Source organism: Vicugna pacos, chromosome 9 (assembly GCF_048564905.1).
Source record: "Vicugna pacos chromosome 9, VicPac4, whole genome shotgun sequence".
Lineage (NCBI taxonomy): Eukaryota > Metazoa > Chordata > Mammalia > Artiodactyla > Camelidae > Vicugna > Vicugna pacos.
In genome coordinates, this window is record NC_132995.1 from 45,684,936 (window position 1) to 45,701,916 (window position 16,981).

The 16,981-nt window shown below is 47.4% G+C and overlaps 1 protein-coding gene across 1 annotated transcript; it reads left to right on the forward strand.

Moving 5' to 3' along the window:
• Positions 1-422: 422 nt before the first annotated feature.
• On the forward strand, positions 423-10,105 carry EXOSC6 (exosome component 6). The gene is made up of 2 exons (XM_072967712.1): positions 423-1,745; positions 7,505-10,105. The coding sequence occupies exon 1, from the start codon at positions 487-489 to the stop codon at positions 1,303-1,305; it is 819 nt and encodes a 272-aa protein (XP_072823813.1). The 5' UTR covers positions 423-486; the 3' UTR covers positions 1,306-1,745; positions 7,505-10,105.
• Positions 10,106-16,981: the final 6,876 nt, after the last annotated feature.

Here is a 16,981-nt window from a genome sequence, read left to right on the forward strand (position 1 = left end):
AGGGGTACAAAGAGCTTACACAATCCAATGCAGGAGAGACACACTTACGTTCATTCACTTGACGAGCATTTATGCCAGCCAGGGCACTGATGTACAGAATGACTAAGACAAAAAAGTCACTGCCCTCTTGGGCCAGGCAGTGGGGAACATACATAAAATAGTCACACAATTAAGTGCAAAATTAAAATAATTACAAACTTCACAAGTGAAAGGAAGAAGACGTAAGCCCTGGACTTCCCTGGTCCTGTGGCTAGAGGTCATTTGGGCCTGTCCAGGTCCCACTTCTGCAGGCCAGCCCGGTCCATCTATGCACCCATCCACTCAGAACTGGACGTCCTGGCTGCGGCCCCCGGGCTCTGCAGCGCTCGCCGTTCTCCCTCCGAGACGGCAGGGGGCAGAACGGCGCCGCCCGCCGCTATCCCGACAATCTTCGCGCGGGCGCGGAGCTTTAAGCGGGCGGAAGCGGCTAGCACACCAGGCGTCGTCATGCCTGGGGACCACCGCCGCATCCGCGGGCCTGAAGAGTCGCAGCCGCCTCAGCTGTACGCGGCTGACGAAGACGAGGCGCCAGTCGCTCGCGACTCGACACGGCTGCGTCCCGTGTACGCGCGTGCGGGGCTGCTGAGCCAGGCGAAGGGCTCCGCCTACCTGGAGGCGGGAGGCACCAAGGTTCTGTGCGCCGTGTCTGGCCCGCGCCAGGTCGAGGGCGGCGAGCGCGGCAGCGGCCCGGCCGGAGCGGGCGGTGAGGCCCCGGCCGCGTTGCGCGGCCGGCTGCTTTGCGACTTCCGCCGTGCTCCCTTCTCGGGCCGTCGGCGCCGGGCTCCCCCAGGCGGCGGCGAAGAGCGCGAGCTGGCACTGGCGCTGCAAGAGGCACTGGAGCCGGCGGTGCGCCTGGGCCGCTACCCACGCGCACAGCTCGAGGTGTCCGCACTACTGCTAGAAGATGGCGGCTCTGCGCTGGCTGCTGCGCTCACTGCCGCCTCGCTCGCCCTGGCCGATGCGGGCATCGAGATGTACGATCTGGTAGTGGGCTGCGGCCTAAGCCGCGCGCCGGGGCCTGCGCCTATCTGGCTGCTGGACCCCACGCTGCTCGAGGAGGAACGCGCCGCCGCCAGCCTCACTGTGGCGCTCATGCCCGTCCTCAACCAGGTGGCCGGGCTGCTGGGCAGCGGGGAGGGTGGCCCTACCGAAAGCTGGGCGGAGGCCGTGCGCCTGGGTCTCGAGGGCTGCCAGCGCCTCTACCCCGTTCTGCAGCAGTGCTTGGTGCGGGCCGCCCGCCGAAGGGGCACCGCCGCGCCGCCCTGAACTGGAAGCCTGGGCCACGATGGACGCCCAGGACCAAGCTGCCACTGTCACCGAAAGGACCCGCGCTGTCGACTTGCACTGTGGGGAGCTGAGAACTCGGAGCACGGGAGAGAATCTGGGGAGGCGCGCTTGGAATTGATGCACCTGGACACCTCTGTTGGAACGATTTTTTACAAACTGTTATGTTGAAACTTTTGTACTTGAGTTGGCTCCCAGCCACGACCGTTGAAAGAAACCTGCGAATGCAGCCTGACTCCCAAGTTGGAAAGGACTTCATCTGGACTTGCCTGGAAAGCGGAACCTGGAGCTGATGTCTTGTAAAGGATGGACCCTATACAGGCCAGCCAGTGACTCCTTATATAATTGGGCTGCTTTTGAGAGAACAGTCGGTCAAGGGGGCTGTGCCTTCTTATATCTGAAAAGGTCTTCTGTTGTTCTTGGTACAGGATTTAAAAAGCTCTTCTAAGCTGGGTAGTGTGTTCTTGGACTCTTGGTGTCAAGGCCTTGAGACAGCATTGTCTTAAACATGTCAGCATTGTCTTAAAACGGTTCAGTCTTGGCTCCTGGGAGAGGGCATTTGAACTGCTAGGAGTGAGAGTTTCTGGATGTTGGGAAACTAGATGCAGTCTGGCCATTCTTTAGGGCAGAACTGGCTAGTCTGACCACAAAGGTGGAATCTTCCTTGTGGGTTTGTGCTTAGGTCTGGAATGGAGGAAGGAAGGGCAGCTTGGTCCCCTCTCTGGCGTGGCTTGGTATGAGCTTCTGAGCTTGTGTGTCTCAGGGGCCTGCTCAGCTTCTCTGGCAAGGGCTGGCCTGGGGCAGCTGAAGGACCACACCAAGAACCCTTGACCAGGGGAAAAAAATACAAGTTTTATTTTCCTCCAGTGACATAATACATTTCTAAAGCAGACCTGAAATACATAATACCTCACCAGCAAGAAACAAGATAGGAGTGACATAAAAATGATAATACCCTATTGACACCCAGACAGGTGTCAAAGCCCTGGTGGGGCTTTGAGAGGGGAAAAGAGCAGCTGAAGCACTAGCAGCAGTCAGAGGGCTGTTGGGGCTCTGGGGCGGGGTGGGGGTGGGGGCTGTCCAGCTGTTCTTGCAAGAGTGAGCCTCAGCTTTATGAGGATAGTGAGCTGGTGCTAGGCAGTTGCAGACCTCCTCTCTCCCATCCCTGCCAGTCCCCAGACTGTCATCTGGAAACGACCTTCAAAACTAAAGCCAGCACTGGGGGGAGGCTTCCTGGCTGGTCTGGCAGAGCTGTGCCTCCACTTCATTGCCCTTGCTCCAGAATGGATTGCATGGGTGCCACCGGGAGGCCTTTGAAAAACCACTCAAGTCAAGAAATGAACCATCAGGAAGGTGCCTAGAGCTGAGGAGACTGGCAGGGCAGGGGTGAGTGGTGTGAGGGTGTTTCCAACCTTCTACTGGCTGCCTTCCTGATCTGATGTATGGTTCTTCACCTGTAGGAGAAGCAGAAGCAGGACTGTAGCCCAGAGGGCTGAAAGGCATGGCCTGGGTAGGAAAGGGAGGGCCATCTGCTAACATCTCCCAGTCTCCCACCCCCACCTCCCTTTCTTGGCAACTTTGGCAGCTCAGTGCTACTCTAGATTCTTCCTGACACCTGGGAACCCAGAACCACGAGACAAAAGGCACTTTCTCTACCTAGCCTAGTCTTCTAGATGTGACTCAATCTTGGAGCCCAGCAGGCCAAGGGATAGCAGAGCTGGGCAGGTGAAGGAAGGGAGACTGCTCACTGCCAACCCCCAGCAGCCCCAGCCTTGCTAGGATGGCACAAACAACAACGGCGGGGCTTAGCCCACCTCAGGGATCACCAATAGGGAAGGAGGATATGGTAGGGCAGGGAATGCTGAAGCCTTTTCAAGCTGCACAAAGGGCTATCATCAGGTTCAGTTTTGGATATTCTTAATCCAGGAAGATCAGTGTGCTCCAGCTTCTCTGGGGAGCATAGTACAATGCAAGACAGCCCAAAGCCCCTGGGGTAGCAAGTGGGGGCAGGGGCAGGCTTACCAAGTGGTTCTCAAGCAAAGGGTCTGGGGCTCTGAGGAACACTTGTGATATTCCCTCTATAGTGTTCAAAGCCCCCTCTCCACCCACATTCCAGGAGGAGATAGTGTTTCAGGCCAGAACTGGCTCCGCTCCCAGCATGAGCTCCTGGCCCAGCTGAGCTAAGCCTGAGTTGGGAGGGGATAAAAGAAATAGGACAGAGCCCCATCTTCCAGGCATTGCCTGTGATGGAAGTCATATGCCTCCCCACAACCACTATGGTGGGCTCCTGCACAAACCCTGTCCCTCCCTTGCTCATAGAGAGGCCTCAAGGACCCAAACAAGAGGATGAGGATAAGGGGAGGTGCAAGACCACTCACTACATCCTTGGGGTCCATGTTCTACTGAGCGCTGTCCGCCTCTGGATGGGCCTTCTGACTCCTGGGCTCCTGCTGGGGTTCAGTGGTTCTGAATGAGGAACCCTCACTCTCGGAGCCCCTGTTCTCTTCACAGCCCTCTGTCCCTGTACCGGGAGAGTCACTGGTCAGTGGCTGGGTTTGGAGGCCACTTGATGCCTATCACTGATCTAGGGTGTCTAGAGCCGGGAAGGGCAAGAAGGGGATAAGCTGGGACACTGCTCTGGCTCCAGACAGATGCTGAGTGGGTGAGGGGTTGTAGTACAACCTAGAATCCACAAGAATAGCCAGAGGGAGGGAAATGGGGTGGGAAGGAGCCCTGCAGACAGGGAAAGCCCGAGGCAGGACCCCAGGTGTCCCTGTTACCTTCAGGAGTGGGAAAACCTGGAGCCTGCTGAGCACGTGGACTAGGCCCACACTTGCGGGTGCCTGACCTGGAAGCCGGTCCCTTTGCTGGTCCATGCGCTCCACACTCTCCAGTAGGCGGTCCACCTGGGCTTTGATCTGGCTCAGCTCTCCTCTGATGGAGTGCAGCTCCTCAGTCTGGACTGCTGGGAGAGGGGCCAGAGTTGGTGTCTCCCAGGCTCAGGGGGCAGAGGGCAGTGCTGCCAGGATTCCTGAGCCTGCCCTCACTGCTAAGGGCCACCCAGCTTCCCCCAACCCTGCAGATGAGGGCTGTGCCCACTCACGCTTTATCTGCCCTGTGTGCAGGTGGCTGTTCCTGGGGGCTTTGTGGGGACTAAAGTTGCTCCTGAGCCCCATGCCCACATGGGTTCTCCGGATCTTGATAGGCACGCCGTTGATTAGTGGAGGGATCCTCTGGTACTCATACACCCTACTGAGACAGGACAGACAGGGAGTCAGGCCAACTTGCCCCACCTGCTTGCCCAGAGGATCAAGGGGGCAGGGGACCTACCTATAGGGGATGTCTTCCCTGTACAGCTCATAGTCCAGGTCATAGTTCCTGCTGTGATAGAGATAAATGGGAATGGGCCAGGGCCAGGGCCAGAGTCCTTGCGCAGACGGCAGTTTAATTTGCAGGAGCTGAGGTATGCAGCTTTTCCTTGGAATCCCAAGAATCTCCACCAGAAGAGCTCCTGTATAGAGACTTGACCAAGGTCACTTTGGAGACCACAGCAAACCAGCTTCCCCATAGCTGGCCTCTGATACAGGCACCTTCTGGGTGGCTCCAGGTGGCAGGAGGGGCAATTGGCAGCCAGATCTGGGCCCTCCAAAGGCTCCTCTGCCTGACCCAGGCACTACTGATCTTAGTCTGGTTCTTAGTCTGGCAAAGGATGAAAAGGAAGAATTAAGTCAGGGCCTAAAGCCATGGAGAGGGTGTGAGAGCCTTTAATCCTTGTGTGGGAATTCCCAGGATGCAAGTTCAGCCATGGTTAGTGTCTTGCCAGGCCACTTTCCCCTTCGCTCCAGGCAGTGGGAGAGAGGCTGAACCTGGAAGGTCCCAAGAAGTTCTTACTGCCTGGTCTCATCCCTGTTCTCAGGCACCTCCAGGGAACTGGTGCCCAGAAGGGAAGGGGAAACAGGTGCAGAGAGAGAACTGGCTTTGGCCTGGGCAGGAAGGCCCCATGGGGATACAGCTGCAGGAGGTTCAGGTAAAGCCTGCAGCTTGGGCTGAGGCAAGTGAGGAGTTAAGGGGGAGGAGAGGGACTGCATGCTGGGGGCGGTAAAGTTTTTTAAGTAACTTCCTGGTACTGGGCACCCACACCCCCAGCTCAGGCCCAGCCCACGAGGGGCTAGGTCTATGGAGGGCACTGAGGGGAAATGGAGGACATTCAGGGTCGCTTCTCTTTCATCTCGAGAGATCCCCAGGCTTGCTGATGAGATTTCCGGCCACCCTCGTCCCTGCTTTCCGCCTCAGGAAGTCTGGGTGGGCGGCCCCGGAGCAGCAGGGATGCTGATTCCGGTGGTGGGAGGATCATCCTTGGAGAAAGGGAAGCAAGCCAGCAGAGCGTTGGGTGAGCCTATACCCACCCCTTTGGCGCTGCAGGGTCCGGGTCCGGGTCCGGGGCCTGGGGATCAGGGCGCAGTGCAGGAAACAGGCAGCCCTCTGAGGACCAGGGCAAACCAAGACAGGAGGGCTGGGGGCAGGACAAAACTCAAGGTGATGAGTCTCAGCTGGACACAACCACTCGAGAAAATTTTCACTTGTTCAGGCCCCCTTGGAGGCCCCTCTCTTGGACTGGGCTTGAAACTTTGGCAGAGATTAGACACAGCCTGGGAGCCAATAGCTGACAGCCTTACCTGCTGTGGTGAGACACCGTATGCCAGAGCATTGGTGGTTCAGTGGTAGAATTCTCGCCTGCCACGTGGGAGGCCCAGGTTCGATTACCGGCCAATTCCCGAGGTGTATCTTTTCTTTGCCCCTTTATATTTTTCCCTAAAATGACTTTTTAAAGTACCCAAAAATTAACGGTAAAGAAATGGTAAATCACTGATCGATGAGCACAGACTTGGGAGCTACCTGAGTTGAGACGAGGGCAGGATGGAGTTAGGAGGAAGAGGTTAGGCCATATTCGCTGCTACAGCTTGCTGCATTTAGGGGGAACCTCCCGGCCTGAGGTCCTCCCTGCTCTGCCCCTGTCCCCAGTCATCAGCTAGGTCTGATGCCTGTGCCCTGGCAGTGTGGCCTTGACCCTCTTTTCCCATGGGGCAGCTGCCTGGTTGCCCAGGATTCGCAGCCACATTCATTCCCTGGTCTGGGCTAATTACAGTCTGCAAACTGGGGCTTCCCACAAAAAGAGAAATAAAACACACCAAGTGCTGTGGGCAGAGGTCAAGCCACCTTCTCCAGTGTCCTCAGGGCCAAGGGTGAGGGTGGTGGGGAAGGGGACCTAGGGCAATCCTTCCATCACAAACCTTTCCTTCCAGGTTGACAAATGCCATTTTGAGACCCAAGGCACATGGCCTGGATGTGACCAGTTCTTATGGAGAAGTCATCCAGCAGCTCAGGAACCACAAGAACCCCACCCCCGACCTTCAGGACACCATCCCAAGGGTTCAGAGCCACAGCTACAGCCTGCTGCCCCAGACATGCTGCCCTAGCCTCCAGGGAAGGGCTTCATTTTCCCCAGTGGGGTCCCCTGAGGACACATGGGTCTTAAGGAGGCCACCTCTGCCCTGGGCCTTGAATGTCAGGTGCCCCTTTGAATAGAGTCAGAGCTCCTGCAACACAGCTGCCATTACTCCCCATTGCTTCCCTGTTCCCCTACCTGTACCTACAGGATTGGGTCCAAGCCTGCTAGGCAAGAGGGTGTTGTGGGGGTTGGGTAGACATGAACTCTGAAGAAGGCAACTGGAAATGAAGAACTGAGGAGGGGTTCACCCAGCCTCAAAGTGGCCATGTGAAGAAACAGGAGAGTATGATGGGAAGGAACCACTTTGCTCATATCTGACTATTATTTACAGAACCCTATCAACCTCCAGATAAGAAGCTACCACAGGAGACGTGAGGCAAACCAACACACTGCATGTGCAGTTCTGCATCACTAAAGAAACCCAAGTTTAAAAAACTAGGAGTTACCTATGAGTACACATCTACCATCAGCCCAAAACAATGAAAAAGCCGTCGACAAGCTGCCACTTTGAGGGAGAGATTTGGCCTAATCTCTTTCCAGGTCAACCTGGAGGTGCAGAGGTTTCTCACAGCAGCCCCCATCCAGCCTTGCCATCCCACCTCTGGGGTATGAGACCCAAGAGAAATCAGAACCTTTGCCACCAGGGTGTTTACACAATGCTTTTCCTAACAGCAACCACCTGCCACACTGCCTCCTTGCCTCCATTGCTGGTGAAGACAGAACCCACCCAAATGCCCACAGATGGGGCCAGGAGCTGAGTGCAACTATCACACATGCCTCGCTGAGGGGATGAAGGAGCTGCTGGGGTTACACACACCCTCGTTACGCCTGTGAAAATGGCACGTTGGCTGGCAGAGGTTGGTAAGCTCCTTTCTGAAAACGTTTGAAGGTTTCTTTAAAATTTCTTTAAGCTTCCCAAGTAAGAGACAAGATTTCATCCAGAAAGTTTCCCATTTGCTACTTCCCAAACACCTTTACTCAGAAAAAGCCCCAAGGACCCAACAGGTGAGGCTCTCCTTGGAGGACCCACAACCCAGGGTCCAGGCCAGGGGTGGGGACACCACCAGCAGGATGGTGGCTGGGTTACATCAGCTAGAAGGGGCTTGGAGTGAATTGGATGGACCCCTCCTGCATTTACAGACAAAACTTGTGGCAGAGGGAGTCAGGACCTCCTTTGGTACCACAGTGAGTAGGACTGGCAGTCTGAGTTGGCTGGGGGTACAACTCAGTGAACAAGTCTCCTGGGGTCCTTGTTCTGCCCCAGGAGAGCCCAGGGCCCCAAACAAGCTAGCGATCAGTCTCCATCCCCAGCAGGCAACCCCAGACAGACTCACCAGGAGATGACTGTGTCCCATGGCCTCTTCTGGCCTGGCGGGGCAGGGCTGGGCTTCGGCTCCTGAGCCATGGCTAAATCTGAAGAGAGCCAGAGAGTGGGGCAGAGCTGGAGGGAGGGAGGGGTGCAGGAGGAAGGGGCCAAGAGCACATGGACCCCATTTGCCTCCTGGCTGGCTCTTCCCTGCTTTTCAGCTCTGAGGCAGTGGGCAGTGACCCCTGAGAGGCATCACAGCAGAGCGCCTGTCCCTGGTCAGTGGGCAGCCTGGCCTGGCCTCTGGACCCTGGGCCCACCTATTCAGGGCTGGGCTCCCGCTCAGAGGGGCCACCTCCATCCTGAGGGGACCATGACGCTGAGACAAACAGTCCCTTTGGCTCACCTCACAACAACAACAAAACCCAGGGGTGGGGAGGGCGCTTTACTGTTTCCTCAAACTGACTATGAGACTCAACCCCATTGCCCAGGCCTTGAAATTTGGGGGTGGTACCGTCAAAAGTCAGGAGGGGGTATGTCCGTGATCCTCTGAGGAGACTTCCAGCCCTGGTCCAGGTTAATTCTTGAGTGTTCTGCTGCCTGTCTGCCCGCCCACAGGCCTGCCTGCTGCCTGGCCCACGCCCCACAGCTGCCTCTGGTCTAAGCCCCTGGGTTGGCTGTGTCTGAAAAGGCCAGGGTGGCTCTGAGTGAGAAACAAAGCAAACAGTCCACTTGGGCTGGGAAGAAGATGCCCCACTGCCCACTCTCTTGGAGGTGGAGGAGTCAAGAGTCACTGAACTCGATTTAGGGGAGGGCTGAGAAGTCAAGCCCGGCAGCCATCTGCACCAGTTCCCGGCCACCGAATGGTCTCCTTTCTCGGCTCCTTCAGTGTTCACCCTCTGAGCACATAGCTCTATGCTCTCTCAGGAGACAAGACGGAGGGGAATCCTGCTCATTGCTGTATACCCACAGCTCACTTAGGGCCTGGCCACTCAGTAAGTGCTCAGTTGATATCTGCTAAATAAATGAATGGAACTGCATTAAATCAATTCTGTGGGTTCGAATCAGACCACAGAGTTTCACCTGTGACTCGGAGGCACCTCCTTGAGCCCACCCCTTTTCTTCCTGAATCTATGATCATCATCCATGGCCCACTTTTAGCTGTCATACAGTAACAACTGTGAGCCGTCTCATTTTCCTTTTCACAAGACTTCCTGCAACACAGTCACCAGGAGCATTTATCCAGCACCTGCTTGCTCGTGGTGAGGAACAAGGAGACCAACAACGATGCCCCTGAGGGTTTGACAATCCAGATCAAGGGTTCAATTGAGAGGAAGTTGGCGATTCTGTACCCCCACCCTTGGACCTTCTCTTCCATTTGTGACCCTGATATATCCACTCAAGGACACATTAAACAAATACCCATGCACCAAGAAAACACCTATACTTCCACGTCGTCTGGCTTTCTGTGTCTGTTCCTTTGACTTTCGTACTTGCAATGTCCAGAGGGGACAGAAAATCACAGCCATGTCCAACATGTAGGGCAATAGTCCATGAGGACTGTAAAGATAAAGGAAACCTTAGTTAAAATGGAGTCGAGAAGCCCTGAAAGGGGAACTCACACGTGTACCACTCGTTTTAGCTTGCATAACCAGCAGGAAGAATGAAGAATGATTTTGTCAAGAGAGGACATTAATCACATGCAGATTTTATCTTTTGCTTTTTCAGAAAAGAAGGAAGATCCTTCTTACCCCAGCAACAATTCTCTAACCACCACTTGCAACCAATGAGGAACTGCCACAACTTCAAAGTCTCATCCTTCTGCAATGAGCTTTTATTCAAAAAAGTTCCCAATTTCCCTCTAAAACCTAGTAAAAGCAAGCCCCTCTCCTTTATTCTCCAGGCTTGCCTATGATTCACCATAGCTAGCCTGTCCTAAGTGGCAATTCTCTGCTATTCCCAAATAAACCCACTTTGCTGGTAAAATAACTGGCTGTTTTATTTTTAAGGTTGACATTGCATGGTATCAGAAGTGGGATCCAGAGTACCATCTAATGACTTGGAGGCTGGTGAGCAAGCAGGTGTTGGTACTGACAGAGTTCACTGAGCTCACTGCTTTCTTGCTAACCCTGGAGTTTGAGGGTAAGTTTTCTCCTGGGTCTGAGCTCTGTTCTCTTTGTGTTTTGAGTTCCCTAGCTTTATAGAGATCTGTTTTCATGAAGCTTCCTGGTAAGTCACCCATCTTGTTCCAAATGGGAAACACGTGAGTCCTAGTGTTTTAAAACAGCTATTGGGAAACATAATTTTTAAAATTATGACACAATTAAGACATTTTAGGAAATCCAAAGGCAAGATAGGTTCCACGTAATCCTTCAACCAGCATCTTATGCCTTTCTGGAAAAATGGGTGAACTTTTAGATAACTTGGAGTTATAATGGCCATTTCAGGGAAACTTTGTTTTAGATAAGTCCACCTAAAGGGAACCCTTAAAAGAGAGGATTCTAAATTTCTTAGAGACAGCATAATGCATTTTTTGATTGGTATGCAGAATTTTCTAAAAGATAAAATAAGTTTTAAAAAAACTCTAAGAGATTCTTACAGCATGCAAATAAAAAGATCTTTCAGATGCTCAATATCACTAATTATCAGAGAAATGCAATTCAAAACTACAAGGTATCACCTCACACCAGTCAGGATGGCCATCATGAAAAAGTCTACAAATAATAAATCCTAGGAACGGTGTGAAGAAAAGCTAACCCTCCTGCACTGTTGATGGGAATTTAAATTGGTACAGTCACTATGGAGGACAGTATGGAGGTTCCCTAAAAAACTAAAAAGAGACTTACCATATGATCTAGCAGTCCCACTCCTGGGCATATATACGGAAAAGACAAAAACTCTAATTCAAAAAGTTACATGCACCCTGATGTTCAAAGCAGCACTGTTTACAACAGCCAAGACATGGAAGAAAGCTAAGGGTCCATCAACAGATGAATGGATAAAGTAGATGTGGTGTATATATAGACAATGAAATATTACTCAGCTATAAAAAATGAGTGAAATAATGCCATTTGCAGCAACATGGATGGACCTAGAGATTATCATACTAAGTGCAGTAAGTCAGAGAAAGACAAATATCCTAATGTCACTTATACGTGGGATCTAAAAAAATGGCACAAAGGAACTTATTTACAAAACAGAAAGAGACTCTCAGATATAGAAAACAAACTTATGGTTACCAAAGAGGAAATAGTGGGGAAGAGAGGGAGGGATAAATTAGGACTTTGGGATTAGCAGATACAAACTACTATATATAAAATAAACAAGGTCCCAATGTATATCACAGGGAATGGCATTCAGTATCTTCTAATAATTTATAATGAAAAAGAATATGAAAAAGAATATATACATGTATATAACTGAATCATTGTACACCAGAAAAAACACACCATTGTAAATCAACTAAACTTCAATTAAAAACAGACCAAAAAAAAACCCCAAAACAAACAGACAAAAACTTGTGCCCATCTGATCAGATAACCTTAACTCCATCTGCCAGAAAAGTAATTTGGATTTGAATTTATACCTGGGACATGGCTAAAATTTTTTTTTAAAAGCTGTAAAATCTTTATGTCTGTTGGTATATTATGTATGTCTGTGTGTATATGTTATAGGTATGTGATATTTTTCTACCTTCACATGGTGTTGCCAAAATTAATTTGTAAGGAGCTGTATTTAGTTGGCTTAAAAGAAAATTAAGAATTTATAAATCAAGTATACTCTCAGAAATATAGAAATTAACTCAAATGTTTTTCAAGTTCGTATGACCTGGAATAATTGTTGATAGATAAAAGCTAGTTGAAGTTTTTTGGCAAATAAAAACAAGCATATCTTCAGAGTTGTCAGTATTGAGTATAATGCAAATATGCAACTTTTTCTGCCTGGGTTTACTAATTAAAAAGGCTCATGCATTTTTTGTTTCAAAATCTGTCAGCAAGAAAATAACTTAAGGGGGAGGATATAGCTCAGTGGTAGAGCACATGCTTAGCATGCACAAGGTTGTGGGTTCAATCCCTGGTACCTCATCAAAAATCTTAAAAAATTAAGATAAATAAATGAACAACCTAATTACCCTCCAAATAAATTTTTAAAAAAGAAAAATTAAAAAAAAAGAAAAGAACTTAAGATTATGGTTAGCTATTTAGTGTCTACTCCAAACATAATTGTCAAAAACAAGTATTTTTTCTTCCAGTTTTAGTGATAATAATTGACATTCATCACTGTATAAGTTTGTGGACCGCATAATGATTTGACGTACATGCATCATGAAATGATTACCACAGTAAGTTTACTGAATATCCATCATCTCACATTAAAGAAATAGAAAAAAATTTTTTTCCTTTGGATGAGAACTCTTAGGATTTACTCTCTTAACAACTTTCATTTATAACATAACAGCAGTGTTAATTATATTTATCCTATTGTACATTACCAAGAAAAACCAAGGTTTTAAAATAAATATAAGATCAAAATTTATACTAATTTAAATTAAATAAAGGATATTCATTGAATCTAAATCATTTTCAAGTAAGGTAAATGTTAAATGCTAAACATAGTTTATCTATTTTTGTCTTTTTAATTTTTACAAAGAGACAAAAGTTATTTGAATCTCTTAATAAACATGTTTTGTGCCACATTACAAAATTTTACAGTTAAGAAAATACTTCTGGAAATTATGAAGTGTATTTATAAGTATACTAGCTTTCCGCAGGATGCTAATACATGACAGACAGTTCACAACTTCCTGCTTCCTAGTTTTCACTAGAAAATAAAGATTACAAATAGTTTTAAAAGTTAGAAGAAGAGCTGAAAAGACGAAGCACAGAGAACTATCACAACACTTAGAGTAATACAGCCATAAAAAATGATAAAATAATGTCATTTGCAGCAACATGGATGTCCCTGGAGAATGTCATTTTAAGTGAAGTAAGCCAGAAAGAGAAAGAAAAATACCATATGATATCACTCATATGTGGAATCTAAAAAAAAAAAATACAAATGAACTTATATATAAAACAGGAACAGACTCACAGACAGAATACAGACTTGTGGTTGCCAGGGGCGAGAAGGGTGGGAAGGGGTAAACTGGGAATTTGAGATTTGCAGATACTGACTGGTATATATAAAATAGATAAACAAGTTTATTTATACTGTATAGCACAGGGAAATATATTAAATATCTTGTAGTAGCTTACGGTGAAAAAGAATATGAAAATGAATATATGTATGTTCATGTATGACTGAAGAATTGTGCTGTACACCAGAAATTGACACAACATTGTAAACTGACTATACCTCAATTTAAAAAAAGCACTTAGAGTAATAAATGTAAATTAACTCTACACAAACTGTATATTGACTCTGAGAGGATGCAGGCAAAGCAGTCACCCCTTTGGAAGATGAGAAACAATGAAGCTCCCATAAGAGCTTTCTCCTACTGTGGAAAGACTTACTGTAACTTCTTGATTTTCAAACTGTGATCACAGACCATTGATGAATTATGATTGACATTTATTTAAATAGAAAATATACATATTGTCTGTGTGGATATAGATAAATGAATAATATAGATCTTCAATTTTATCTATAATTTATAGATAACTTTATTATAGATTTGTTTATTATCTATAAATAGAAGAGAATAATTTCATAAAATGCAAAATAGAGTGCATGCATGGCATACATGGAAAATAGGAGATACATGTCAGTTTATTAAACTTCTATTTCAGTTACTTATATGTTTTTTATGTGTAAGTATTTGCTGGGCCATAGTATTTCTTACTGTGGAATAATCCAACACATCTGAGAGCAAGTGCTCTTATACCACAGTAAATGGAGCAACAAAAGGGTCTCTGCAGGACAAGAGCAGCCACCCTTTCCACCCTGGACACACACAATGATATCTCCTCAAGGCCAGGCTGTAACCACTCTCTGATAGGTTCATATTTTGTTGTCTTGTCTTTTCAGATTTACAGTCAGGCAGCAATATTTATTTAAAAGAATGTCTCCCATTTCTTTTTTTTTTAATTCTTTTTTAAAAATGGAAGTACCATAGTTGATGTACGCAGCCCCCATTAAAAAAAAATGGAAGCATATTTGACTTACCATATTATGTTACTTTCAGGTGTACAGCAAAGTGATTTGGTTATGTATGTATAACCTATATGTATTCTTTCTTTTTGATTCTTTTCCATTATAGATTATTACAAGATACTGACTATAGTTCCCTGCGCTATGTGATAAATTCTATTTTATGTATGGTAGTATGTATATGTTAATTCCATACTCCTAATTTATCCCTTCCCTCTCTTCCCCTTTGGTAACCATAAGTTTGTTTTCTATATCTGAGAGTCTCTTTCTGTTTTGTAAATAAGTTCCTTTGTGCCATTTTTTTAGATCCCACATATAAGTGACATTAGGATATTTGTCTTTCTCTGACTTACTTCACTTAGTATGATAATCTCTAGGTCCATCCATGTTGCTGCAAATGGCATTATTTCACTCATTTTTTATAGCTGAGTAATATTTCATTGTCTATATATACACCACATCTACTTTATCCATTCATCTGTTGATGGACCCTTAGCTTGCTTCCATGTCTTGGCTGTTGTAAACAGTGCTGCTTTGAATATCAGGGTGCATGTAACTTTTTGAATTAGAGTTTTTGTCTTTTCCATGTATATGCCCAGGAGTGGGATTGCTAGATCATATGGTAAGTCTCTTTTTAGTTTTTTAGGGAACCTCCATACTGTCCTCCATAGTGACTGTACCAATTTAAATTCCCATCAACAGTGCAGGAGGGTTAGCTTTTCTTCACATCCTCCCTAGCATTTATTATTTGTAGACTTTGATGACAGCCATTCTGACTGTTGTGAAGTGATACCTCATTGTAATTTTGATTCGCATTTCTCTAACAATTAGTGATGTTAAACATCTTTTCATGTACCTGTTGGCCACCTGTATGTCTTCATTGGAGAAATGTCTGTTTAGGTCTTCTGACCATTTTTGGTTGTTTCTTTTTTTGGTATTGAGTTGTATGAGCTGTTTGTATATTTTGGAAATTAACCCCTTTTTGGATGCATTGTTTGCAAATATTTTCTCCGAATGCATAGCTTGTCTTTTCTTTTTGTTTATGCTTTTCTTTGCTGTGCAAAAGCTTTTAAATGTGATTAGGTCCCAGTTGTTTATTTTTGCATTTATTTCTTTTGCCTTGGGAGACTGATCTAAGTAAATATTGGTATAACTTACATCAGAGAATATTTTGCCTATGTTCTCTTCTAGGAGTTTTGTGGTGTTCTGTCTTAGGTTTAAGTCTTTAAGCCATTTTGAGTTTATTTATGTGTATGGTGTGAAGGAGTATTCTAACTTCATTGATTTACATATGGCTGTCCAGCTTTCCCACTACCTCTTGCAGAAGAGACTTTCTTTTCTCCATTGTATATTCTTGCCTCCTTTTTGGAAGATTAATTGACCATAGTTATTACCGGGTTTATTGGCTAAAGTAGTTTTGAATAATCACGTGGCCCTTGATTATCTACTTGCTGAGCAAGATGGCATTTGTACAATTGCAAGTAACACCTGCTTCATATGGGTAAATACCTTTGGAGAAACAGAAACTTAATTACACAAGATCAGGGAATAAGCCCATTGGTTAAAACAAATTTCACCTGATAAGCCCTGGTCTTTTGACCTATTTAGCTGGTTACTTTCAGGTTTGGGCTCCTGGTTTAGAACTATCATACAAAGTAAACTTGTCATATTAGTTTTAACTTTGCTTTGCATCATCATTTTAAAACTTTGTACCTGTTGCTTGTCAAGTTTTTGTAAAAATGATGTACCCAATAGGTTGATGCTAGCTTAATGCTTTAAGGTGATCTCCAATACTTACAACCTTGATAAGATACAGACTTTAGATGGGAAATGCCTGTGAGTTCTCCCTTCTACCTTCCTTGTTACTCAGTTGTGGCCTCAACAGTTTCCAATCTGCACATTCCCTCTGATGTGGGACTTGACTAGGTGCCAGATTTTACATCTATAATCTCACTTAATCCCCACAACAGCTTCCCCATCTTACAGAAAGGCTACTGAATGTGTCCAGGGTCATGTGAAAAGCAAGTTGTGAGGAATGATGAGATCTCAGTCACCTGCCTGGCAACCACTGCAGTATTCCAGGAAGTTAGAGAACGTACTGGAAGGCACCATTGGGCTCAGCTATAAGCAGGGCCTGATTCTGTCAGCACCTCCAGGCCACGGTGCCTTTGCATAGGAATGCTCCATTACCCGCTTTACTCTGTACAGAATCCAGTGGCTGGTGAGGTCCCTGGTTACAGCATGGGGTGACAAGGCCAGCTCTTGCAGGCCAGGGTCTCGGGTGCACCAGGTAGCTTCTTGCAATGGACCTGAGTCATTCTTTTGGCCACCACACATTTGAGCCCCCTTCCTGTGTTAGAGGTATCCCCCAGCTTTGAGACAGAACTTGCCTCCCATGAAAGAAGCTGAAAATGCCCCTTTCTGCCTCCCTTTTCCAGCCACCCTGTCAGCAAGGACCTCGGCACATGACTTGGCTCCTCCAATCAGACCCATGTGCCCAACTTTAAGTAAAGCTGCCAATGGAAGAAGCCCATCTCAGTAATTGACGGCGGCAGCCATAGCAGCTACATCCAGCTTTCAAAGGTGGTGCCACCTCCGTCCCTCGCTGGTGGTGCCAATTATGGCATCTGTGCCCAAGAGAGACAGTAGGGTCTCTTGCAGATCTGATCCTCTGATCTTCTAGAACTCTTGAG

Excerpts from the sequence above, each read along its gene's own strand:
- EXOSC6 (XM_072967712.1), top strand. The coding sequence starts at position 487 with ATGCCTGGGGACCACCGCCGCATCCGCGGGCCTGAAGAGTCGCAGCCG.